Source organism: Podarcis pityusensis (assembly GCF_964106645.2).
Source record: "Podarcis pityusensis genome assembly, chromosome: 9".
NCBI classification, from domain to species: Eukaryota; Metazoa; Chordata; class Lepidosauria; order Squamata; family Lacertidae; genus Podarcis; species Podarcis pityusensis.
In genome coordinates this window covers 27,028,765-27,056,035 of record NC_138034.1, presented here as the reverse complement: position 1 = coordinate 27,056,035, position 27,271 = coordinate 27,028,765, and the positions used below count along the sequence as shown (strand labels likewise).

General features: G+C 41.1%; 1 protein-coding gene across 2 annotated transcripts in view; it reads left to right on the top strand.

The window, feature by feature from the left end:
* Nucleotides 1-27,271, top strand: part of WWC2 (WW and C2 domain containing 2) — a 116,519-nt gene that overhangs the window by 37,455 nt on the left and 51,793 nt on the right. For both annotated transcript variants that reach the window (XM_081021689.1, XM_081021690.1), the window contains exons 2-8: nt 2,584-2,693; nt 14,347-14,550; nt 16,068-16,144; nt 17,274-17,353; nt 21,948-22,077; nt 22,861-23,007; nt 24,937-25,010. In XM_081021689.1, coding sequence (XP_080877815.1) covers nt 2,584-2,693; nt 14,347-14,550; nt 16,068-16,144; nt 17,274-17,353; nt 21,948-22,077; nt 22,861-23,007; nt 24,937-25,010 — 822 coding nt within the window. The remainder of the gene's footprint in view (nt 1-2,583; nt 2,694-14,346; nt 14,551-16,067; nt 16,145-17,273; nt 17,354-21,947; nt 22,078-22,860; nt 23,008-24,936; nt 25,011-27,271) is intronic.

Genomic DNA, 27,271 nt, shown 5'->3' with positions numbered 1-27,271 from the left:
AGAAACTTGCCCAAGATTACCCAGTGAGCCTCATGACTGAGTTGAAATTGCACTCAAGGCCTGCCAGCTTCTAGTCAAGCACTTTAATAGCTGCACCACTCTGGCTGGCCCTACCTTTTGCCTTTCTCCTGAGAGAAAATCAGGAGATTTTTATTTGCACCCTGTAAGGCTCTATGATATCCACCCTAAGTTAGGGAAAGCAGAAACAACATACTTAGTATTCTAAATGTGAGTTGGCTATAGATTTATATAACGACATTATGATACTTGCTGTTTCATTTTCAATTTATTTCCTGTGAATTCCCATCACTGAATTTTCCTTCTCACTTCCCCAGCACACAGAGCCAATGTCTTCAGCGATCTATTTGCTATCATACCACCCCCCAGGTTTTTTCTTGGGTAGTTACAGCCCATAGACCTGATCAGCATATCATGCTGTTGCATTTTACTGTATAAATTGCCTTTCAGTATTATTTTTATTAAGCCAGATTCTTGGCTTCCTTGTCAGTCTTCTATATTCCTCTGAAGTTCCTAACTTTGGTCAGAAATTGAGTTCAAGGTTAGAGTGGTGAAAGGGCTTCACCCTTTTGATATCCCTCAGACTTCAGTTTCTAGCGATATTATAGCCTCTTTGCTCACATCATGACAGTTCATGGCATTTGCTGATAGATCCTGCTCTAGCAAGAAGCAAGCTGTTTCCCTCCCAAGACATCTTTCTGCAATTATTTATTAGATGTTTGGGTTAGGCAGAGCCATAGCTACAGGAGGGCTAGCCGAGTGCTTTGCCCTGGATGAAGCCACCAGAGAGGCGCCATTGAGACTTCCAGCCTCTCTCTCTGTCTGTCTGTCTGTCTGTCTCTCTCTCTCTCTCTCTCTCTCTCTCTCTCTGTGTGTGTGTGTACGCAAATGTGCATGGGGTGAGTGCCAAACTGGGTCTTTGACTCGGGTGAAATAAAGCTTAGTTTCCCTCCTGGGTTAGGATACTACAACAGAGTCTCTTAACAAGAATCCTTAACAAGGTTAATAAAAGGGCAATCAACCTTGTGTATGTATTATTTACGGTATGTATGCTACTATACTGCGGCCCATGTTTTGTTAGCCCAAAAATAGAAAACGAGCGAGGTCCCAACCAAAGAAGAACGGCAACTTAAGTTGATAGAATTGGCACAACTTGCATACTTAACATATCGAAGAAGAGAATTGGAAAACGTTTATTGAATATATGGGAAATAATTGTGTACAGCTGAAAATGCTAGCAGCATTAAGATAAATTCAACAGTGTAAATAACTTTTGATGGATGGAATACTGATTGGTATAGTTTTCGCAAAATATGCAGGGATTTACGATATGTAAAATGAACCATGGAAAGAGAAGAAGGGAAGTCATTGATATCTTAAGGATGTAAAATGAGTATTTTAAATTGTAAAACAGAAAATATGAGAGAATATATATATATATATATATATATATATATATATATATATATGAAAGGTTGCAGGGTTGGGGACTTTCTACTGTATAGAAAAGGCAAGTAGGAGGCATGGAGAAAGTGGATGGAGAAAAGTTTTTCTCCCTCTCATGACACTTGAACCCATGGACATCTGGAGAAGCTGAATGTTGGAAGACTGATAAACAAAAGGACTTCTTCATGCAGTGCATAGTTAAACTGTGGAACTCAATCTCACAGGAGGCAATGATGGCCACCGACCTAGACTGCTTTAAAAGAGGATTAGACAAATTCATGGAGAAGGGTATTTATGGCTACTAGGCATGATGGCTATCCTCTGCCTCCACAGTAATGCTTCTCATTGTGAATGACTGAATTCCAAAGGAGGGGAAAGAATGCTCTTGTGCCCAAATCCTGCTTGTGGGCTTTTTGTTTCATTTTTATTTATAAAATTTCTCTACTGCCCTTCATCCAAGGATCACAGAGGTTTACAATATAAGAACACAAATATACATAACATATTAACAAAAACCCCACCATAGATTGTTTAATTAGCCAAAGGCCTGGGAGAAGAGGAATGTTTTTCCTGGCACCTAAAGATATGTAACAAAAGCGCTGGGTGAGCCTTTCTAACAGGCATCCGGTTGGCCACTGTGAGAACAGGATGCGGGACTAGATGGACCATTGGCCTGATCCAGCAAGCTCTTACGTTTTTAACCCTAAATTAGGCAAATCTTCAAATTTGTCTTCTGGGTTTATATGGGATGATATCCCTCCAGTTTAATTCGTCTCTGCCCCATCGAGGAGGGGCTCCGATTTTTAGAGCAAAGACAGCACATTGTAGCTCTGGAAAATGGGTGTTCCAGAGTGGCATCCTGTTTGGCCTTGAAAAAAGGCATATATTTAAGATTTCCTTGATTCTGTTTAGACATCTCAGACATTGGTTTTTTAGCCTCTTACCCTTGTCAGTTCATCCTAAACAAGCCTTTCTCTCTTCCTCGTTTGAAAGTGGAAATATTGAACAGCATAGTGCCTGAAGTGACACTTCTGAATTACTTTGCCTAATTTTCTGCATGTGTATGTCTAGGAAAAATTCCATAATCTTAATTCAATTACTTTCTGGTTTTGTTTTTAGGTTAACAAAGCCATTATCCTTTGCAGACTGTGTTGGAGATGAGCTACCATGGGGATGGGAAGCTGCATACGATCCTCAGATTGGTGTCTACTATATCGACCACATAAACCGTAAGTGTTTTCTCTAAGTGCTTTATTGATTATATAAGAAGGCTTAGCCAGATTAGACTCTGTTGTTAGACTCTTAACAAGAACTTGAAGAGGAGAGATTTCTTATGAGACAGTCAAAACTCCCCATAGCAATTCTTTTAGTGCTTTTCCTAAGAAAATAAATGAATGTCTACCGCTGCTACTCCCCCCCCCCCCGACTTCCTTCCTTCCTTTAAAAAAAACTGCTCTTATATCCTTCTGTCTGTCAAGGACACTTAAAACCGAGGTTCTCAAAATGGAGATCAGAACTGCACAGGATTGACTGTTAACCTTAAAACCTCTGTGCCACTAATTAAAACATTCTGTTTTTCTGTTTATACAAACATAAGGAATAATTCCCCATCTTTGCCAAAACTTAACATTCTAATTGGTCTCTCTGTAAGCCAGAAACACAAAATCCAGAAGATGCTGGAACAATATTCAGTAAATATATTCATAGGAAACTGCATTAAATCTAAATATAACCATATATTCATAATTGCTTTTGTGCTGTGGTTTTCTAACCGAGGGATCCTCAAAGTGAAGGTGAGTCATGGCAGGCAGGCTTCCATGAAAGCCAGCTTGCTCACAGATGTCAATCTTTCCCTGCATTGTGCAACCACAGGGGAATGCTGGGTGTTTTCTGGGATGCATTCTCGTTAGGCTCAGTAGACCTGACTAGCACCCCATGGAAGCTGTATGCCTGCCCCAGAATTCTTTGCCATAGGTAGAAGTTTCTCAGTTGAGAAGTTAATGTCCCACATCCAGACATTAGAGACTGAATTTTGCTACAGTGGTACCTCTAGTTATGAACTTAATTCGTTCCGGAGATCTGTTCTTAACCTGAAACTGTTCTTAACTAGAGGTGTGCTTTCGCTAATGGGGCCTCTTGCTGCTGCTGCACTGCCAGCACACGATTTCCGTTCTCATCCTGGGCAAAGTTCTCTACTCGAGGTAACTCTTCCAGGTTAGCGGAGTTTGTAACCTGAAGTGTTTGTAACCTGAGGCGTTTGTAACTTGAGGTACCACTGTACTTCTGACAGTATGGGTGATGTAAAAATCCCAGAAGTAGCTGATCTAATGACACACAAATGGTCCCAAAATTATTAGTTGGGAGTTGCATGTGGGCTGTCCAGAGTGACGTTCCATTGCACAAGCAGAAGTTCACAAGCATAGCATTGGATACAACTCAGTGTAATTAATTACTGCTTTTCATTTAAGAATTTCTGTCATCTGTGCTGCTGAGATGTTACTTGTTAAAAGGTAGTGAAGAGCTTAATCTTCTTGGAACTGTCTGAGCTTTGCATAGCTTGAGATTTTAAAAATTGTTTTTAATAACAATAAAACCAATTTTGGGAGAGTAGCCATAGCACAAAAAGGAAATGAAAAGCCTGAGTACTTCATGTACTACATTGGTGTACTCTCAGCCTCGCCACAGAGAGAACAAAGTAACATCCTTCATGTTTGTATACCATAACTTGTGAAACAGCCTGTACATGTATGCTCATAGGGTTTCCCCATGTTATGATGATCACATGTTGCAGGAACACGTGGAGTCTACTGGCATTATCCCTATTCTCCACCCATATGCACATTTACTCTAAACCAATGTAGTGTGTATAGCCTTGTAGTGACATTTTATCACAATAGTAGGGTCTTGCTAACGAATGTTCATATCAAAATAAAACCAGGCTCCAAGGGACTGCAGCAGTTCTTGTCTCTTTAAAACAGAGCACCAGCAGAAAAGGGGTTATCACTTGGGTAAGATACGATTAAAATATTTCTATTCTAATTGACCCTGATAAATATTAAAAGGTGACTTACTGAAGTCATAATGGTCCATCTAAACAGCATGCTGTGAAGAAAGGAGAGCCATGGACCAGCTATTGGTTATTATTATCCTAGATTATAACCGGACATGGCTTGTCTGAGAAATAAGATTAAAACTGCATTAAAATCAGAGGCCATAAAATACTATGTTTTGTAGTGTGCTAAAGATATTTACAGGGCTAAGATCCATACTTGAGGCTTCAAGGATGAAGAAACAAACAAGATACGAACTATGCCTATAGCAAACCTGAGAAAGCCTGTTTGGAATTTGTTTACGCGGTGGGTTTTTACTGGGCATGCTGCACTGGAATGCAACAAAATATACATATTTGTAACGAACTGCCTCTTCTCCTGCTGTGGGCTTTAAAATGTGTGTAGGGGTGAGGTTTTTGAGGGGGTGTTTTTGTAAATGTGTTTTATGGAAGGTGGTGGAATGGGTGTACTTTTGTTTTGCTGAACTGGTTTTACCTCATTGTTTGAGAATGAGGTTTCAGGTACTTAATGCTCCCTTAGTGGTATATTAATCCATGTTGACGGAGCAATTTTGGTGAAACTTTTCTGGAGCACAGTAGACTTCAGGTATGTGGGGTATTGGAGTGGGTGTTTTGAAGAGAGCATTCTTTGTTTGAGTTACTGGATGGTAAACTGCCTGTGATAAGGGTCAGAGGCAGGTCATTTGTCTTACATGCTAAAGTTGAGATTATAGCTTTAATTCTCCTGCCTGGAATGCAACGGTCTGATAATTACTAACTGCAGCACACAGGAGTTTACCAAAAGTTTCATTAACTTTTAGCTGTAGAAATGGCAGTTTGGGGAGGCATTTGTATACATTATCAGTTGTGCAGAAATGTAGATGATGTATTAACAGCTGCACCACTTGCATTACTGTTAGTCTTTGTACTGTTGGAAGCAACATATCTCCCTTTTTTCAGCCCCTGAGCATTTTGCTTTTTAAAAGAAATGGATGCCAAACTATGCCGGCTATTATTGTAGGTAGGAGGATAATGTTGCATCCCAAGCCTTTTCATGTAGCCTGAATTCTTTTGAAACAGCTGGCATGGTGTAGTGGCTAAGACTGAGAGCTGTCAACCATGGTGTTCCTGGTTCTAGGATTGTCCTTTCCATGAATTCATGAGGAGGCCTTGGTTAAGGCACTGCTTTCTCAGCCTCTGTTCTCTTCAGAAAGATGAGGATGATAATAGTCACTTACCTTACATGGTGGTGGATTATAGGATGAATGTTCAAATATGCCAACCAAAGCCCCACATAAATGTTAAGTATTATTGTTGAAACCGTAAGAATCCCAAGCAGTGATTTCCACCCCTTTGCCGTTCTGAAGAATTGACTTTCAGTATGTGATGACTGTTGGGCTTGATTTACTACCTCCTTTTTTTCATTTTGGTATGGTTTCAGTGTTGCAGTTCAATAAATCAAAGTTGCATATCAGCAGCGCTGCTTGGATAAGTTCCCAATTTGTACTGTAGGCTCAGGATCAGAAAGCAAAAACAGTTAAGAAGAATCCCTTGTTTAGTTTAGTCTTTAGCTTGCTCAAAATATATTTAAGTTCACCTAACTCATGTATGCAATTTTCTTTTTGAAAAGGTACCTCAGGGCTTTTCACATAATTTCAGAATTACAACACTAGTACAAAATAAGGGCATCACGTCTGCCAATAGTAGCTTTATGTAGGCTATTGACAGAGAAATGGTGGGTGTATGTGTGAAGTAAATATAGATATTCAGAAACTTGTGAGAGGTGGCACTGTCTCTGTCACAACCCACTATTGATTATTAGTTATTGTTTGTGCACAACTTCTGGTTCCACAGTTGAGTTACTATATACAAGAGGGGCTTTGGTAAGCTGTTTGCACAATCAGAACTTACGTGGCCTGTTCTAGCAGGCAAGGAGATTGTACTGAAAAAATATGGCGCAAGGAAATGCAAGACTAAGGAAGGGCTACCTCCTGGAGTTGTTGCTCTGTTGCATCAACGCTTAGCAGCTAGAGACTCAGGGCTCCCCCATCCCCAACTAGAACTCGCCAAAACTCAGTTCCAGCACCTCACAGGTGGGCACCATTGCCATTATAAGAGAACAAGGGAGGCGTTCATGGTGAGTTTTGGCACCTCTTTTTCTGGAAATACAGCACTGCAGAGACTGGTGGTGGCTGTTTTTCTTTTTTAAAAGTGGACCTATAGCCTCACATCTTTCTGGAACTTCTCACAGCCAGTATCCAGAGCACCTATGGGGTTTGTGTTTCCCTCCTAAGTAGTCCAGTTGGATGGTAGGTCTGAGGCTGCTAGTTGGGGATTCATTCATCATACCGGAACTTCTGCCCAGGCAGAATTGCCACTAGTTCTGGAGTCCCGGAGAGAATGATGGGCAAGCCCAGGTCCCAATAAGGGACAATGGGGTCCCTCATATTGGAGGCCCATAGTGGAAGACTATTGTTCTGGGGAAGGGCCTCTAGCTGAGCTTCATGAAGCATGGAGTCCCCAGGTCTCCGTTTGTGCTAGAGGGCTCCCTGGGACCATGTTCTCCTCTGCACAGGAAATTTCATTGGGGCTCAGTTCTGAGTCTGGATTCTGATGCTTAGGCAGGAGAAGAGAAAACAGAATCTAATGCTACAGTCATACACACACAAAAACGAGTTGGACCAAACCTCAAGACATATCTAAGCAAACTAGTACTGTTGCCCAGACTAACACTAGGTTTGACTGCTGAAAGAACAGGTAATCCTCTCTTTTTTTTGCACAGGACAGGTACAATTACAACTAGAAAAAACACAGCCTTATCCTCAAATGTCTTGGGAAAAGACACCTTCTTATAACAGCTTGACTTGTAAGTTGCTAGAAATCCTCTCCACTTTTTACAAGCCACAGTGTTGAAACTAATGTTTAACCAAGTCAAAATATTTTGCAGGAGCCTGAAGCTGCTAACGGATGTAAGCATCTCACCCATCATGATCTGAAAAGAGTTGTGTAACACGATGTATCGTTTGTGGCCATTTCAGCAACATGTTCACATGTTTTATCCACCCCCACCCCCCGTGTTGCTACTTTTATGTTTCTGGCAGGATTTCCATCCTGTGCCAAATGCATGGAGGCAGATGATGGATTTAAATAGCGCACACACACATCCACACACACACACACACACACACACACCCCTCGGCTTGAGATCTCAACATATAAATGGTTATTTTTCTAAAAACATCTACTAACTTCAAATGAAAATGCCGATGTCTGATGACTCTCACTATGATGCAGACGTCATGACCCTTCATCACAATATGGCAATTTGTATGTTTGTGTCCATTGTTGTTTTTTTGTAAAGCATTTGTGTCCATTGTTGTTGTTGACTTCCTGCTGCTTATGAATGGTTCCCTTGTAATGTTCTCAAAGGTTAGAGACCGAACAAATGTCTTGTGTCTTGCTCTGAATCAACGGCACAGACTGTTCTTTAGTACCTGGAGACATAGGTGAAGTATACTGGCAGTGAGAGGATTATTTGCTCCTGGGCCCTTTTCTGTACAAGTCCTGGCAGGATTGGGATTGGCGATCCCAGTAAGGAGCACTGGAACAGGAAGTGTTTGCCTAGAAGCATTTATGTCAGGTAATGACCGTTCCCATCAACTTTGAGTGCTGGAAGAGGCATTGGGATGGATCCCTAGCCGACATGGCCAGGGGGTGCTCCCCACTGCTCTGTAGTCATGTATCCCCTTAAGGGAGGCTATGGGGTGCCTCATGTCCAGATACCTAGCTCAGGGGTTAACCGTTGCACCCCTGTCATGGTGATCTTGGTGGGTCACCCAGATGTGATGCGTGTTGCAGGGTGACCCTTTACCTTGGTCAACTCTGTTTAATCATCAACCTGCACACGGGCTTGTTGATTTCAGGATACATACCCAATGCCTACATCAAACCATCTGACATCTGCAATGAATGAAAGTTATGGACTTATTTCATTCCAACACTGTTGTCCTGTGCCTTTTGTTGTATGTCCTTTGCACCTGGGACTGCAATGGGGAATCAATGCACTGCCTGAGATGGAAGGGAAGATGCAGTCTTGGTGAAGTCAAGAAGGATAATACTATTACTTTCCCTTCTACTTTTTGAAGCTTTAAGAAGCACCAGTGTGCTTACCAGCTAGCTTCTGATTGAAGTTTTGGCAGATTGCCTCTTTGTTTCAGGGTTTGACATATGGACCTTGGTTAATTTAATGCTTTAGTATGGAAATGTCTGAGCTCCAAAAGTGACCTGCTTTCTCTTAGCTCCTTCCGTGTTGTCATTCAGCTGTGGGTTAATGACTCCTTTATATAGGGTGCAGATACACTAGCCCCTTTGAAATTGATTGGGATCAATCAGTTTGTGGAAAGGACACCTGTATACACCTACCGTAGATTTGAAGAGATGCCACCTTCACTACCCAGCTAACCAGCAGAGCAGAAATATCTGCAGGAATTCAGTGGGTAAGGCTTGGTGAAGTCTTGACTCCCCATGGTAACGTTTTTAGTTAAACAAATTACCTTCCATGGATCTCACTTAGCAATGCCAACACTAGAATACAGCAGGAAGCTTGATAAATTTAGAAATTCTAGTTTTGCATGCTGTTGTTGGTAAAGAAGGTAAGTAACAGATTGGTAGCCAGTTTCAGGAGTGGGTGTTTAATTATGTTGACCTAGTCTTCGCAGTGTAAATTGTGCACTAATGACTTTCAGTCAAAAAGCATGTTGTAAAAAAGATGCATGGCTCCAATTTTTGGGTTGATGGAAGCATGCCATACTTTAGAAGTGTTGATTAGGTGGTTAATCATGCTAGCAATTAATGCAGTAAATCTACGTTAATTGGACTGGGGTTCAGTCCCCCTTTTTGCTTTTTAGGTTTTGTTTTACATTTGACATTTCAGTTGTATGATGGTAATCCACTTTCTCTTTAAGTAGGGAGAAACATAAGTAAAGCTTCTCCAGTAGATGTTTTGAAAGGAAACCCATGAAAAATAAAAGTACCTGGTGTTTTACAGACCATTTAATTTTACATTAAATGTATGGCAGTTGGGTTTGATTTCATTTTTCTTAAAGAACAGCTTCAAACTGGGGGGGGGGGGGACCTGGGTTGTGTTAGCACTAAGATACTGTTTTGTTCAAATGCAGCATGCTCTTTCTGCAAATCTGCACACTCTGCCTTGGGAGTAAGCCCCATTAATTACAATGTCCCTTCTGTAGGATTCTGCTCTGTCCCTTTAACCCTTTCTTTTTCCAAATAGCATTGCATTTACAGTGGAACCTCTACTCAAGATCACAATCTGTTCCGGAGGCCCGTCCTTATGGCGAAACGGTTCACTGGTAGAAGTGCCATTGTGCGCAGGCGCATTGGGCAACAGCCCACTTCTGTGCATGTGCAGACGGCGGCAGCCACTTCTGCACATGCGCGAATCACGGCAAACCCAGTGTTTACTTCTGGGTTTGCCCTGGTCGTGATTTGGAACGGGCCTAAGTAGAGCGGGACGTAAGTAGAGGTTCTTCTGTACATTGATTTGTTTTTGCTCCCTAAGTTATAGCTGGGGTAGGGGGATCAGGATTGGGACTTCAGCAAGGAGAGAGGGGATATTTAATGCTTTCCCCTCCCACCATGGTTCTGATGACCATCCTTTTCCCAGCATTTGGGGCTGTTGAAAAGGGACTGTCCACCTGGCTACAGAATGTCATTTTGGATTTCACAAGTCTGGTAGCCGAGTTGCTTTTCCATTTGCAGCTTGAAGCTGAACAGTGACAGTTGGGTGCTTTAAAATTCCTCATTTCTTCAAGCATCCCAAGGATTTAAACATGTGATTCGCTGTATTTCAGTTTCTTTTCTGATAGTCTCAGGAACTGTAAGGCAGAAGACCTAATTTTCCAACAAAGTCATACTGACAAAAGGTACATATGACAATGTATGACAACAGAAGTACAGTCTCTTATATTACAGTGTTGTGCTTGTCTCGAGAAAGATGGGAAACTGTGTTGTCTACAAGCTATTTAGTCAGAGGAAGAGAAAACTCTGGTCCCTCACTGCTTTCTTTAAGTGCATAAAATTTTTATTTGAGCCAGCAGCTTAGAAGAGCAAATGGGTCCAAAGATTTGAGTTCTTTTTTTCCTCCCTCAGCACAAGAAATTGACAACCTAGCCTGAAATTACTTGCTGTTCTCCACTATGGAAGAACAAGAATACAAATGTTCATGATCCCCAGAAACACCATATGCCTTACACAAAAGGACAGTTAACTCATAGAATAGAGATCAATTCCATGGTATGACATTTCAATCAAGCCTGACAGAGTCAAGAGAAATGCTCTTTTGTTATGGAATTACAATTGCACTGAAATTTATACAGGTAGATTGCAGCGCAGACCAGAGCTTCATATCTGCATGCAGAATGCTCTCTGAGTAAATATGTTTTTATTGGGAATAAATTGTGTTTATGAATCGAATTTATGGGCTCATATTTAACTGGTGCTCTGAAAATTATTTTTACTGCAAAATATGCTATTTTGCTGTCATCATTTGTCCCAGTATGTTCCAAGTAACAGCAGTTCTGAAGCAGCATATGCGTACTGCTCTCTTCTGCTCTGCTACCAAAGGCAAGCTTGAATTATGTCTGACTTATTCCAATTGCTCTTATTTGAGGGAAGCAAGGTTGCAGCAAATATTCTGCAGATGCTTGCTGTGTGGTGTATCCAGCTTTGGCTTTGCTACCTTGAAGGGGAAGGGTAACCTTTTTCTTTAATGCAAGCCGGACTGGCTTTTGTCCCGCTGCTTCGTGGATGTAAAAGTACACTGCCCTGCTGTTAGGAATAGATGGCCTGTGAAACCCCCAGTAGGCTGAAATTCACCCACGTAGCCTTAATTTATATACCCGTTTGCCACTTGTCAGACAGTGAATCTTTTCATGCTATTTCTTGTAACAGCCATAGAGTGGAAGCCATCTTTAGAAAACTTAGGGTTTGGAAATCATTATTTGAAAGGATCTTAATTTTTCCTAAACCTGGAACGTTTCAGAAACAATATCACCAGCTTTTCAGGACTGAGACGATCACAACTGATTTTGTTTTCATATTCAGAAACAAAAATTGTGGCCACATGAGGTTTCTTAAAGGCGAAAATAAATAAAATTGCTTGATTTGTGAGACTGTAAGTGCTAAAAAACGCACACCCTGCATTGAAACAGCTTTGTCCTTGTCCTACAGTCACAAGGACAGCATTGCTGTGGGCCACATTTTAGGACTCTGCAGGCTACTCCTTTAGTTTGGGCCACACATTGAGCAATCCTGACTTAAACCTACTGAGCAATTACCTGAAATGTGTTCGCAGATATGGCTTTTCTCTCTTGTGAGATTATTTTCCATTACGACTAGTGCTGCTCTCTTAAAGTACAACCGCAATCATTACATTCATCCCCCAAAGCCCAACAGAACTGCCTTTATCCTGTTTGATTGTAGAATCATTATGAAATCCCATTTGATGCTTTGGGTTTGCTTTCATGATCACTTCCCCTTAACCACCCCAATAATTGTTATTTTTGCATAGATTAGTGTGTATGCCAAAAAAAAAAGGCACACACAAAAGTAGTAGGAAAAAAGGCTCTCTCTGTCTCAACTAGAATTTCTCCAGAGTTTTTTCTGCCTCATGATTCCCAAGGGAAAGACTTGCTCCTGGCTCCTGGCTCTGAGATTTAAGGATGTATGCTGGCGCCCATAGGGATGATATCCCCCTTTCTCTGTGAAGGGAGGAAAAAAGGTGCATTTTGAAGACAAGGGCAATGGAGGGAACATCTCCTGTGCTCTGTCTTTGCTCGGGAAACACTTCTTTATTTCTGCTTGCCTCGACTGCATGTGGCTTTTCCCAGCTTCTCTGCTTTATATAAAAATTTTTTGTATGGGGTGTTAGGGGAGGGGTAGCGCCTCTGGTGGGAGACACATTGTGCTCCTTCTGGGGTAGTTTGTCCCCACCCTGCACTGAGCTTTCACCTGTGGCTCCTAAAAGCTGTCAGCATGTGACAATGGCCACACCCCAGTGAACAGCTTTGACTACCCAGCTAAACCAGGTGACGGTATACAATGGATCTCAAACCCTCAATGAATTAGGGACTTTCCCTGCATGTGAAGACAGGCTGCACCGGATTGAGTGGATGAAACAAGTAGTGGGTCAAATGGTCAAGAAGGCAGTTTCTGCGTTTGCTGTAGAGGGAAATGAGGGGCAGATGGGGCTCATCAACCTGGGGAGGTAGCCCATCTAGAAGGAAAACTCTCATCCTAAACCTCCATTGCCTTGCGAGATATCTTTGGGAGAAGAGAAGGCAAAGGAGTAAACCCTATACAAACCCAGAGTGGAATCCCTGAGATGGTTGGATGGTGCCTTGTACGACTTCTTTCAGCAATTCCTGCAGCCAGGTTGGTGCCAGATGTATTGCTCTGGTTTCCTTTGGAGCAGATCGGTGAGGCTGAGAGGGAGGTCGTCGCCTGAGCAGCCCAGGACCTCCGTGCACACAGTCCAGGCTTGCACCCCAGGGAGGTCACTTTGATGCTGCTAACAACAGCAGTTTGACTTCACCCCTGGAGGCTCACATCACTGTCCCTTGAGACCAACAGATGCCAAAAAAATATTTGGATGGGGAGAAGCATCCTATTAAGCATATGAGAAATCAGCGGTATATAAAGTTGGCACCTCTTATTTTCCTTCCATATGCTTGTGTAAAAACAAATACTATCTATCTCTAGTCTTGATTTGAGTATATTTGGCAAAACTTTCCATAGAAATGTACCTACATAAACTGTATTTGAGTTTAAGGGGGCGCATGGGAAGCATTCTGATTCCTTTTTCTTTTTTTAAAAAAGAGCTACTTCCTCATTTACTTGCCTCTTGAATTCACATCAAAGTGTAGCAGTAGGAAGATTAAATGTGTAGGACTATTGAGCATTATTGGCAATTGATACCACTAGGGACCTTCCTCTGCTGCAGCAGAAGCTAACCAAACATATGTTTAAAGTCTGTTGTGGTGCATTGGAGTTACTGTTTGCACTGGATAATTTAAGTAGGCAAAAGTAGAGAAAGTGTCTTAGAGAAGTATATGTAACTAACGCTAGAGCAAGGAGAAGCACTTGAACCTAAATCTGTATCTTGGATTAATGTTTTCCTAGAGAGCTTTGAAGATGTAAAGTACTGTTTAAGAGTTATACACTATAGCATCTTTCATCAACATAAATTGAACTCATTGACCTGAGATCTTCTTAAAACCTGAATCTTTATCTGAAACGCCTTAAAGGTTTAAACATTCTTTTCTGCCTTTTATATAGGAGAACAGCAGGCTGAAAGTAGTAAAGAACATAGAGCATAACATACATGCTGCATGTAAAAATTGCTTTTTCTTTTAAACTTCTTCAGTCCTAAGATACTTTGGAAGTAATCTCAGTTCTTAACATGTTTTATACCTAAATATCCGCGGGACAAAAATGTTATTGGATCCATCAGTTGTATTCAGTGTTAGTCCTTTTCAGGGTAGAGCTATCAAAATTAACTGACTTTCATTATTTTCTTTGGGTCTACTGTGACCCATTGTATTGCTTGAGTATGTATGTCTTGCTTGGTCCGGTGAAAAATGGGTAGATAATGCAGAGGTTCAAAATGTGATTCAGTAAAGATGTCACTTAAAACTAGCAAGGTAATAGAACAAAGCTTTTTAAACAAGTCCTTTGGACATCACTAATTTGAACGTGGCTAAGATTGACCAGTTTTATTTTACTAAATAAAAGCTTTTACAACTGTGTTTCTCCAGAAACCACACAGATAGAAGATCCAAGAAAACAATGGAGGCAAGAACAAGAGAAAATGCTGAAAGATTATCTTACAGTAGCACAAGATGCACTCAGCACTCAGAAAGAACTGTACCATGTGAAAGAACAGAGACTAGCACTTGCTTTGGATGAATATGTGAGGCTGAATGATGCTTACAAGGAGAAATCAAGTTCTCATACAAGCTGTATGTATCTTAGAAATACGGTATTTGTATTTATTCATTCATTTGTTGCTGTAATAATAGTAGTAGTAGTAGTAGCAGTAGTAGTAGTAGTAAATTTGTACCCCGCCCATCTGACTGGGTTGCCCCAGCCACTCTGGGTGGCTTCCAGCATATATGAAAACATAGTAAAACATTAAACTTTAAAAAGCTTCCCTGTACAAGGCTGCCTTCAGCTGTCTTCTAAAAGTTCCTTGACATCTGATGGGAGGGCATTCCACAGGGCCGCTACTGAGAAGGCCCTCTGCCTGGTTCCCTGTACCTTTATTTCTCGCAGTGTGGGAACCACCAGAAGGCCCTTTGTGCTGTATCTCAATGTCCGTGCTGAACGATGGGGTTTGAGATGCTTCTTCAGGTATACAGGGCTAATATCATTTCGGGCTTTAAAGATCAGCACCAGTACTTTGAATTGTGCGCGGAAACGTACTGGGAGCCAATGTAGGTCTTTCAGGACCCGTGTTATATGGTCTTGGCAGTTGCTCCTACTCACCAGTCTAGCTGCCACATTCTGGATTAGTTGTAGTTTCTGAGTCACCTTCAAAGGTAGCCCCACATAGAGCACATTGCAGTAGTCCAAGCAGGAGATAACCAGCGCATGTACCACTCTGGTGAGACAGTACGCAGCCAGGTAGGGTCTCAGCTGTGTACCAAATGGAACTGGTAGACAGCTGCCCTGGACAAGAATTAACTTGTGACTCCATGGACAGCTGTGAGTCCAAAATGACTCCCAGGTTGGGTAGCTATTCCTTCAGGAGCTCAGTTACCGCATTCTGTCCCACAGAAACAATACTTCTGTCTTGTCGAGATTCAACCACAATCTGTTAGCTGCCATCCATCCTCCAACCACCTCCAGACTAGTGATGGATGAAACAGTCAGTTTCGATTCCTCTCAGTTCCTTATTTTCCCAGCCATTTTCACATCAGTTTGCTATATATATAAAAAGTCACTACAAAAATTATATGCATATGTACATTTTTGTGCACTTTTCTTTTTGAATGAAATTCTGCTTGATGTGCAATTTGCAAGCAATTTGCCCTAATATGTTACATTTTTGTACACATATTTTGAGTAGCGAACTACATTGCAAGATTCAGTCAGGTGCAAATTCTGAAGGATAGTTCTGTTTTATTTTGCATCCTGGTTCAGGAAGTGCAAATTAGGTAGTTTCCTGTTACAATTCAAAGTGAATGAATTTTTCCTCCATCCCTATTATGGGTGTGTCAAAATGAATTTTAATCTTGGGCCAGTTTTAAACACCCCCAAAAAGGCCAGTTGCTTGTTCATTTGTTTAACTTTCACTCGTGTATCTTCTAATAATTTTATGGTGCTCTTCAGTTGATAGAAAGAAAATGTATTTGAATATTTGTGGTTCTCGTGCTGTAGCTTTGGCTGTAATGTAGCAATGTGATGCAATTAAACAATGAGCCATTTCCTAGCTGGTTAAATATGTTTTCCATTTTCTTTAAATTTTCCTAATAAGTATTTTCAAGCTCCTCTTCCAGCACTAAGTATGACCCTGATATTCTGAAGGCGGAAATCTCCACTACAAGATTAAGGGTAAGAATGCTTAATTTGAGATCTATGGGGAAATGTGTGTCATCTGTGGTGTTTCTTGTTAGACATTTGCCATCCAGGCACTGAAATCCCCAAGTATCCAAATGAAATGTTTGCTGGGTTTTTTGTGGCATGCACATATGAACACATATTTGGGGGGGGGGGACATTGGCAGTTCTAATAATACGAATAGCACTTGGCAGTTCCAATAATATGAATTGTACTTGGTTTAGGGTATGTTCATGCTTGTTGGTGTTTTATAGAGGCATGTTGTAACAGAAAATAAAGTTGTTGTTGTTTTTAAATGCAGTACACATTGTAGCATGTGTAGATTGACTTCCAGATGGAAACCTCTTGGTTTCTGAGTTAGTGTAGTGTAGACACACACACACACACACACAAAGTGGCCTTTGGGGATCCTCTCCCGCTTGCATGTTTACTCTCTGTTTCATTCTCTCTCTCCAAGCTATGTCAGTAGGTGCTATGTTTCTTGAATGAGAACAGGTGGCATGCGCACACATCCAGTGACAAATTAACTTAAGCAAGTAAATGTTAAATTCAACTTTAATTACTATAATGAGGCTATCCAAATAAAGAGGTGTCTTAATCTGGCAGGTCTCTTGCATTAGTTGCTTGTTCAGGAACATCAAGAGGAAGATAGAATTCCTTTGTGTTCAACAAATACTAACAAGGGCTTATTTATATGTGATAGGCAAGGCTGGTAGTGTTGAAACCAGCTATGTGTGCTAGCAGGATATCTTGAACACTGACACACATGCTGCACTCTTTTTCAGAGCAGTTAGTCCTTTTGTGAACAGTTTTTTCACACCATATTAGTAAGCATAAGCATATCCAAGAGTGGAAATTGCCTGTTACTCCTGTAGAAGCTAACGGATTTATATAGTGTGCCAAAACTAATAAGGGCTAACAAGTCTAGAGATAGGACACCACATTCAAGCATTACACACACAGACATGTGAGGCAACCCCCAGAGGTATTGTGTCATGTGGTTGTAACGTCCAGTCCCTCAACTAACCAAGAGTGAATGCTTGGGGGGACACCAATTGCTGAGCCAAACCACGTGTTCCTTTGTCTTAAACGAATGGCTCACTAATTTGTTTTTGCATCCAAGGTTAAAAAGCTGAAGAGGGAACTCTTGCAGATGAAGCAAGAATTACTATATAAGGAGCAAGGCTATGAAACATTGCAACAGTGAGTATGAAATGATTGAAATTGACTTAAATAATTCAGTCCGCTGGTTAGGACCAAATCAAATAGAATCATTGCATCCGTTTACTGAGAGAAGCTTTGGAATAAGAAAACAGCTGAGATAAATCTATTGCCTACCGGCAATGGGAAAATCTAGCCACTGTTTTAAAATGTTTTTGTTTTGAAAAATTAACTTCAAAAAAGTCAGGGGGGAGTGCAAAGCTGATTCAAGGCTTTAAAACGCATCACTGAATGATTCCATCTGCAGAAGAGCAAAGAATCAGCTGGAAAAGAGAGAGAAGAGCAGCAGTGTTTCATTTTCCTGCTTCATCAGCCACTAAAGTGGGATTAGGCTTTTACTGCATCCTTACCTGTCATGGAGAAAGACATGCTGTAGTGAAGAGGTTGAAGCACAAGAAAGCTGCTGTAGGTTGAAATGCCGCAAGCTGGAAAGATCTCAGGACCTTTTTCTTTTTACTTGGCTAATTTTTGCATTTCCAAATGCAAATTCTCCCCATGCTGTGTAAAGTGTTGATGGGCATAATACAAGTATCTACAGTGATACCTTGGTTCTCAAGCGTAATCCATTCTGGAAGTCAATAGCCAACAACCGCATCAGACATTCAGCTTCTGAAAAACATTTGAAAACTGGAACAGTTCCGGGTTTTTGGCGTTTGGGAGCCAATTTGTTCGTCAACTAAGCCGTTCGAGAACCAAGATACCACTGTACTTGAAGACCACCGCTCCTCTGAAAAGGAAAAAGCAGCAGTCTAAATAGGCTGCGGGGCAAAATAAAATTAATAATGATAAATAATAGGTACTAAATTTATAGGAACATAAGAAGCTGCCCTATACTGAGTCAGACCGTTGGTCCATCTAGCTCAATATTATGCATGCTGACTAGCAGTGGTTCTTCAGGATTCGAGATGGGAAACATTCTCAGTCCAACTTGAAAATGCCAGGGATTGAAGCTGAGGCCTTCTGCACGCAAAGCAGATGTTCTACCACTGAGCTATGGGCCTTCTTCAAGGAACTTAGGGTTAGAATTTACAACACACCCTTAAATGTGTTTACTTGGAATTAAGTTGAACCACTTTCTGTTAGGTATGTTTGGGATTGTAACCAATGAGGCAGAAAATTCCTAGTCTGTCTGTTGCTGAACTTTTGATTAAACTTTACAACTGGTTGAGACTTTAGATATCTTTGTGATGTGGTAGTTAAGGGGCTGGAAAGACATACCACATTTCACCCATATGTTGGAAGACTGTGAAGTCGAATAGAAGAAAAGTTTGCACACAATTTACAGTAGTAATACTTTTGAATCTAAGTAAAAGTTGTTGGGAGGGAATGAAGAGGTACATATTTAACCATAATTTAGCTATCCCTTAAAGCATAGGGTTTTTTTTTTGCGGTTGGAGACCTATATCCAAAGCTTGGAAACTTCTGCTACTATCCCAAGATTAAAGCTTAGCCAAACATGCTGGTTTTATTACATTACTGTAACAATGAAGTATTGTTTTAAAGCAACTTGCTTGCAAGCAATTTTGATAGGAATCTAAAACATGTTTGGGAAACTTTCAGCAGCATACCACAAGCAAACAATGGACATTTGTTGGAAAAATTCAGACAGCCACTTTGGGAGGTCAGAATATCTTGTGTGCTGGAGAGCCATTTTATTCATTTTTGCCATATATGTGATGATATGGCAGCTTAAAATGTGAGACACCATACTCCACAGCAGCAGACATTCAGCATGCAACAAAACCACAGTCAGTTCCACTTGTTTTGGGGTTTGTTTACCCTAGCTGGGTAAAGATAGTAAAATCAAACAAGATTAGGGACTATATGTTCACTATCCATGGCAGTTATGCATGCTTAAATTGGATCCTGATGTGGTCTTTGGCTGAACTAATGGTTTAGCATTGCAAGTCTTGGGCTTGAGTGCCTTTCCTTCTGAGCGGCCACAAGGAAGGTATGGGAAGATTTCAATTCCATTTTCAGCAAGCCACAGTGTGTTGGGTCTGAACTCAGAACTATGGTTAATCTAAACTGTGGTTTAGGACAGGGCTGGGAAACCTGTGGCCTTCCAGATGTTGGAACCCAACTACTACCAACCCCAGACAGCATGGAGAAGGGTCAGGGAAGATGAGAGCTGTAATCCAGCAACATCTGGAGCAGAGGCGGTTTTGTTGTTGTTTAGTCGTTTAGTCGTGTCCGACTCTTCGTGACCCCAAGGACCAGAGCACGCCAGGCACTCCTGTCTTCCACTGCCTCCCGCAGTTTGGTCAGACTCATGTTTGTAGCTTCGAGAACACTGTCCAACCATCTCGTCCTCTGTTGTCCCCTTCTCCTTGGGCCCTCAATCTTTCCCAACATCAGGGTCTTTTCCAGGGAGTCTTCTCTTCTCATGAGGTGGCCAAAGTATTGGAGCCTCAGCTTCACAATCTGTCCTTCCAGTGAGCACTCAGGGCTAATTTCCTTAAGAATGGATGCATTTGATCTTCTTGCAGTCCATGGGACTCTCAAGAGTCTCCTCCAGCACCACAATTCAAAAGCATCAATTCTTCAGCGATCAGCCTTCTTTATAGTCCAGCTCTTACTTCCATACATCACTACCGGGAAAACCATGGCTTTAACTATACGGACCTTTGTTGGGAAGGTGATGTCTCTGCTTTTTAAGATGCTGGAGGCGGTTTTAGAGTGCTGCAACTGGTGTGGCAGCACTGGGTGCTGCGCTGCAGGGGACGCCACAACAAGGCTGTAGAACAGAATGCGAGAGGCAAGGGGTGCCGAATTTTTGCATCACACAGGGCACCGCTGAAATATGAGATCCCAAAATCTGCCACGGACTAGAGAATCGCAGGTTCCCCATCCCAACTTGATTGAAGTTGGCTTGCTTCCCATAGTTAAAACCATCCACAGTTTCAGTTTGGACTAGCTAGGAACCCCTGTGAACAGCAGCAATCAGATGTGTGTCATCTGCATATCCAACCAGAGGAAATTATAGACTCCTCTGTCTGAGATAAATGTGTTTTTTTTTGGTTTTCTTGCTATACTTACACATATCTGGAGAGAGCGTGATTCAGCTTGCAAGAATGCACCTATGTCTTGACAACAGTAACCCAAGAAGCAGCCAGTCATTATTTTGCTCTGTTTGCAGAGAGCAAATGGCTTTACCCGCAAAGTAACAATTGCTCTCCATATTGCAGTGTGGTGATAAAAGCCTCCTGTAATGATTGTCTCAGTCAAAAGAGCCTCTGGCCTTGATTGGCTAAGTGCTCTTATCCTACCTGCTAGCAAGGTAGAAGATCATGGGGGGTGAGGGCTAAAAGAATCAGAACCCTACAAAAATAACCATGGAAGAGGCACTGACTGCTACAGGAGAATGCAAGAAGTCAAGCAAATGTCTTGGAGGAAGAGGAGAACTGGCAGAGAGGAAAAGTTCATGTGGCCAAGAGCCACAGAGGCGTAAGAGAGCCTGAGTTTGCATAGTTTGCTATATCTTTGGCTGCAAGCCTCTAGTGCATTTTAATGTGCTACCATGGTTGCATCTTGGCCACAATGGTTCTCATTCAAATCAATTGGAGCTTTGCCATGGATTTCTATAGGAGCCAATTGTCACTCACAGTTTGTGAACTTGTGTTCACCTTTTGGAAAACTTAGCTTCCTATAACAGATAATGTTTAATTTCCTGTGCATGTATCAAGTAGCCATCTGCCTGTCTACCTGTGTTACTAGGTCGGAGGCACTTTTCTTCCATGAATTCTAAAGCATAGCGAACTATGTGTACAATTTTAAACTCTCTTTAACACTGGGAGCTTAATGTCAGGGTTAAAACATTCCATTTTCAATGCGTGCATTCTGTGTAAGATATTGTATGTGTACTTGAAGTTGAAGACTACTTCTTATCTTTGAAGTGTTGGTGCATCCTTCTGTTGAAAAACATAAATTTATTACTGAAGTGGATAGATGAAGAAGCGGGGGCAAGGGGGAAGGAACCAAGGATTTTTAAAAATGCTGCTGCTTCTTTCTTGTTTGCTGCATCACTTCCTTTTTGTTGCTTCTGTAAGGCTGCTGCTTTCTTGGGTTTGTTGATAATGGCTTTTAAATGGTGGTTTTAATATATTTTCCGTTAGATATTTTTATTGTGTTTACCTTTTTAAGCAAACCACTTTGAGAATATGAATGATGGGGAGATAGATATTGTAAATCAATAACAATATTTTTAAAAACTTGTATGGGTTATATTAAATTGTTCCTCTGGAAAGTATCCAGTCTGGCTAGAAATGAATATTTTAAAATGTTTGCCTAGCACTGGGTCACCAACCTTTTTGGACAAATGGGCTCATTTTGTACTTTGAGAAAGTGCTGTGGGTGCCAGAAATCGGGTTGGCAAAAACGGAACTCCACAGCGCCACCTGGTGTCACAGTCTTAGAAAGCATAAACAACTCATATAACGCTCTTTTTCTTTGCCAATGTAGCTGGATCCTTACTATGCTATGGGAAACAATATCTTTAGAACCACCTATTCTTTCCCCTAATTTGGAGAACAATATTTGTTTCTCTGCATTTACCCCTAGTGTCTCTGTTTTACAGAATTGACCAAAAAATGTCTGGAGGCCAGAGTGGGTATGAACTAAGTGAAGCCAAAGCCATTGTGAATGAATTAAAGTCTATCCGAAAGGCTATAAGCTCTGGTGAGAAGGAGAAGCAAGATTTAATGCAGGTATTTTTGAATTTCTACCCTACAACTGTAGTGGTAAATGTTCTTGCAATTTTTTTTGTTTGTTTGATTGTTTTGACTACTCATGGTTTTTTGTTGTCCTCTTGAAGTAGTAGCTTATTTTTGTGATATGCGTGTGTCAGGGAACTGCCATCGGAGCTAGAGGCGGAGGGAAGGCTCCAGAGGGATGCCGGAGAGGGTCCCAGTAGGGAGAGAGGCAGCCCATCTGCTGGGGAAGGAAATCAGCGTAACACCAGTAGAGAAGGGGGGCAGATGGGGGAATCGGAGAGGAGGCTCCAAGACTCCTCACCGGAGACCAGCGAAGAGAGTACGGGTACTCCGCTGCCCACACCCTCCCTGCGCAGAAGACTTCCGCGCAGGGAGAGTAGGAGGAGACTTGGCGTCAAAGAACTTCTGTGCTGAAGAAGTTCAAGAAACGCCCACTGACGGATTCTGCCAGCGACTGAGACAGCCACGGAGCTAGAGGCTGTCCAGTCAGAAAGGGTTCAACCAGGTAATCTAGCCAGGAGTGGCGGCAACTTACGCACGAGCAACCCCTAAACCCATTACAGCGTGTAATGCTTTTATTCATGCAAATATGATCAACCTTCAGTTGAGTTGATTCCCTAAGTGGATATGTTTAACTGTTGAGGGAACTCTTTATACCGTTTCTCCTTTTATGGTTTGTCTTTTCCCTGCTCCCCCATCCAATGTATTTTTGCTGTGTGTCAATCTTTTACAATAAATGAAGCATGAAAGTGCATCATTATTTGTGTTTCCTTTCAGAGTCTTGCAAAGCTGAGAGAGAGGTTCCTCCTCAATCAAAATTTTGGCAGATCAGAACCAGATTTGAGGTGCAGTCCAGCACACTCTCAGCTCTCTCTCTCGAGGCAGACTTTGGATGCAGGGTCTCAGACAGACATTTCTGGTGATGTAAGTTTTTCATGCCATTCAAAGGTGGGGAAGAGAGAAAATAGCTGCAGAACATTCTTGAGGGGATTTGAGTCAAATGGTTGGCTGCTCCTATATCCAATCAAGATGGCTAATATATTCCCCACTAAAATATTTTTTTCTGATAGCAAAACCAAGTATTGCCAAAAAGAGGCTTTTCTGTGGTACATTTAGAATTCTGAAGGCTGGGTTTCAAAAGAATATTGTTAAAGTGATAGAAACAGAGTTTTGTCGTCCAATTTTGTTATTGGCTTCTGAGAAGCTGCAGGTGGGGGAAAGCATAAGAAAATATGATAAGCTAAATACTCCTGCACATGCTTTGCAGTATTTTGTGGGGGAGTAAAATTTTCTAGCTAAATATTTAGAATATAGCATTGCTTGTATCAAAAGAGTACCATCATCCATTTGGAGGAAATATATTTCAAATTCCTTTAGTAAAAGTAATATTTTTTTTTCTGACATTGAAACCGGTTTCTTATGCAAGCCATTTCAAAATTAAAAAGCATGGGAATTAGCTGGTTTACACATCACATTAAGCCATAGGTAAGATAAACTAAGGTTTAATGTGGATGAGCAGCACGCTGGGCGGCTGCTGCCCCATTTCTGCTGCTACCAGGGTACAAGCCATGGGCTGCTTCGTTCTAGCTTCCAGATCTGATGGTAAGCCAAGGTTTGTTTGAGAAAGAAACCACCAGGCTGGGTTCAGATGAGAAAAACCAGCAACAGAAGTGAGGAAGGGGTGAAGTACAGTGGTACCTTGGTTCCCGAAGGGCTTAGTTGTTGAACAAATCGGTTCCTGAACGCTGCAAACCCGGAAGTAAATGTTCCGGTTTGTGAACGTTTGTCGGAAGCCGAGCGGCTTACGTGGCTTCCAATTGAATGCAGGAAGCTCCTGTTGCCAATCGGAAGCTGCACCTTGGTTTGTGAACATTTTTTGGAAACCGAATGTCTGATGTAGCTTCCACTTAACTGCAGGAAGTTCCTGCAGCCAATCGGAAACTGCACCTTGGTTTTCGAGTTTCAGGAATTGAATGGACTCCTGGAACAGATTAAGTTCGAGAACCAAGGTACCATTGTACCCATAATTTCATCAGTTTGCAGTAGCATACTGTCCATTCACATTAAACCATTGTTTATCTAGACATATGAACCCAGCCAGTAAGCAGTCATATGTAATCTGTACCTTTCAAAATAAAAAATATAACTTAAACTATCCCATATTTCTTGAATTTAAGTGGTCGGTATTAGTTTTTCTCAAAAAGAAAATAAGTATATAAGTAAATAAATATAAGTAGGTGATAAAATAAAGTTGACACCTTTCTAGTTTCAAAAACTGGTGAGCAGAGATCTCTTCCAATCTCTGTTTTTGTACATCTGAAAGTGACTGATGGAATTACCACTTTAGTGACTTAAAAATCTTTGGCATCTCATTGACCCATATGTCAGCCATAGGTTTACATCCACAAATGTTTTCCAAATGCTGGCATATTTCTTTAAGGTAGCATGATGAAAGGCTGTGAAAGTGATTGTACTAAGATTTTCTGAGAAGAAGCCCAAACTTGAATGTGGTTTTTAGTAATCTTGATTTCATTGAAGTCCTACTTTGAACTTCATTGATCTCCACCAAAGTTCTGAGTTCAAAGTAGCAAGTAACAACTTGGGATGTATTAAACGTTACTTCAAAGTAGGCCTTAAACAGAATTGTACTGACTTGTACTAAATTCTGTCCAGAAATGATTTAGCAATTCAGAATGTAAATTCCTTAGAAAATCATTGAGTAATTATGAGTGTTTGTGCTGAAAAATCAATGGTTACTATTTTGAAATGTGTTTCTACTTATATTTCATTAAATTGCTTTCTCTCTTCATTTAAAAATGATCCATGAAATAAGCTTGCTGGTTCTTTCAACAGGTTGGTGTCAGGACTATGTCCAATTTAGCTGAAAAGGTCAGACTAAGTCTTAAGTACGAAGAAGCCAAAAGAAGGTAATGACTGGATTCTTTTCTTTTTAAAAATGTGAATTTGTATCAGAGTTCATGAACCTTGTAGCCAATCTAATGCTTGCAGTGACATCTACTGGATGCATCTTCATGAAACATTGCTTATCAGCATCATTTATTTCTATTCTTTCTAGGCTGATTGTACCTTATGTATTGGGCTATTAGTAGATTCTGTGATGTACTCTTACACAGATTTATGAAATATGAAAATACCAGAAACAAAATAATTGTTCTGCTGCTTATAAGCAGCAGAAATTGGACCTAATTGAAATGCATGTTCAGGAGAAGAGGACGTTTATTGCAAGTTCTGTTCCACTTCCTGGCTTGTATACTCATATTATACTTCAGTAATGACTGTAAGGATAGGGGATTCTCATGCACAAAAAACATAATTTGTATCATTAGTGCCCATGAGATCAGAGCCTTGATGGCTATGCTTTGGGACTTTCTCAGACCAATCCACATATTTTAAATGAAGATTAAATTATTTCAAAATATGCATATGGAAGTGTACTGAAATACCTTGGTGGAAGCTACAAAGTGGGTCCACATACATGTAGAACAGGAGGATCAATTCAAAGGTAGTTGAAGAATGAATGGAGAATTAGGTATCCATGTCTAGTGAGCATTTGACTTCTGTTTGTGGTTGGAGGGGGAAGCAGGGATTAATTATCAACAACTTCCCAAACTACAAAAGAAGTATTCAGTTTAAGCTAGGGTGCCTGGAAACTGCCATTTAAATGAAAAGATAGCAAAAGCCCTACTGAACACATCATAACACTTCAGTGTATTTGAAGGACTTCTCAGTATTGATAGCCTATATGGAGACAATCCAATTTCATGTTTATTTAACAGAGCCAGCCCTACTAATATGTAGAGTGAGGCAATCACATCAGGTGGCAAACGCTTAGGATAGCAATGGCTACCATACGCTGTTCCCTACTATTGTAGATTAGAGCTATATGTTATCCCTAAATTAACCTGCTGCCCATTGAAGGGTGCTGTTCCATTACCAGTGTCAAACTAAGATTTAGTTGCCAGTCCAGTCAGCTTCTGTACATGAAATGAAGGGAGGCACCATCTTGCCCTTTGATTCAGGTCGCAAAATGTCTTTGGCTGGCCCTGTTGTTCTATACCAGTCATTTGATAGCTATGGAGCATAGTAAAGGACATTCTTCCTGCCCACACCATAAGTGACAAGAGATCCAATCAAGCACATCTTCCTCACTGAGTTGAAAGCCACAGATAGCTGCTCCCTGTTGCTCTAATTGATGGTGGGTGCATGGCTAAGTTAAAGTCTGTGGCACAGAACAAAAATGCTTTGTGCGTGCTTCCAGATCAAAAGCAGCTTAAGTATGAGTAAGGCAGAAAAAAAACCAAAAGGCATGGGAAAGAGAACTGTATTTGATAAGGGTTAAGGTCAGGGAAGGAATACAAGTTTAAAGAATGAGCAGAAAAATTCAGGTTGTGTTGGTCCAAGAAAGTATTCGCAGGTGGATTTTGGTGAGAGATTTGGAGGTAGTGTTGAGCCAGGGGCCAGTTATAGTGTGCAGTATTGTAGATGGTGTGTTTTCAATTAGCCATCCTCCTCCCTCCCTCATCATTTTAACAAGTCTGAAGAATAGTTCCTGAAACTCTTTGAGGGCCCTCAAACAAACTATTCAACATATACAAGGGAAATGGTATTGGAATGATTTAAAACATAAAAACCTGCCTTAAAAATGAAACTTGGTATTGACAAACAGTTCCAGTCAAGAGGCCAGAGACCTCTTCAGAGAGCAAGTACAGTATTAGATGGGGATATTGCAGTGTGTATAAATTGACTTTGCACTGTTAAAAAGATGTTCACTCAAAGGTTGAAAGGGCATTTTAGTGTTCATGTCCTTGTTATCCTGGGCCCCTTTTATGAGACAGCTAACAAGGGTGCCAATTACAATAGCGGATAACTGTCAGCATTGCAGTGAAGAAAAAAGCCCCTGTGAGACTGCCACCTCATCTTGTAAGTCATTGAACAGCTGTCAAAAGCAGCTACTTTAAGATAATACGAAGGTTGGCTAGATTTGAACCAGTGACCCAGAGAATAAAGCTGCTGCATTCCATTATCAATCTTGGGCTGTCAGGCAGGCTTCTCTTCAAAATGTCCCATATACATATTCCATGTGGATTTCTTAAACAAAATAATTATCATCCACCTGAATAATCTTCTGAATCAAATTATCATCTTCCAAATCAAAATAATTTTTGGA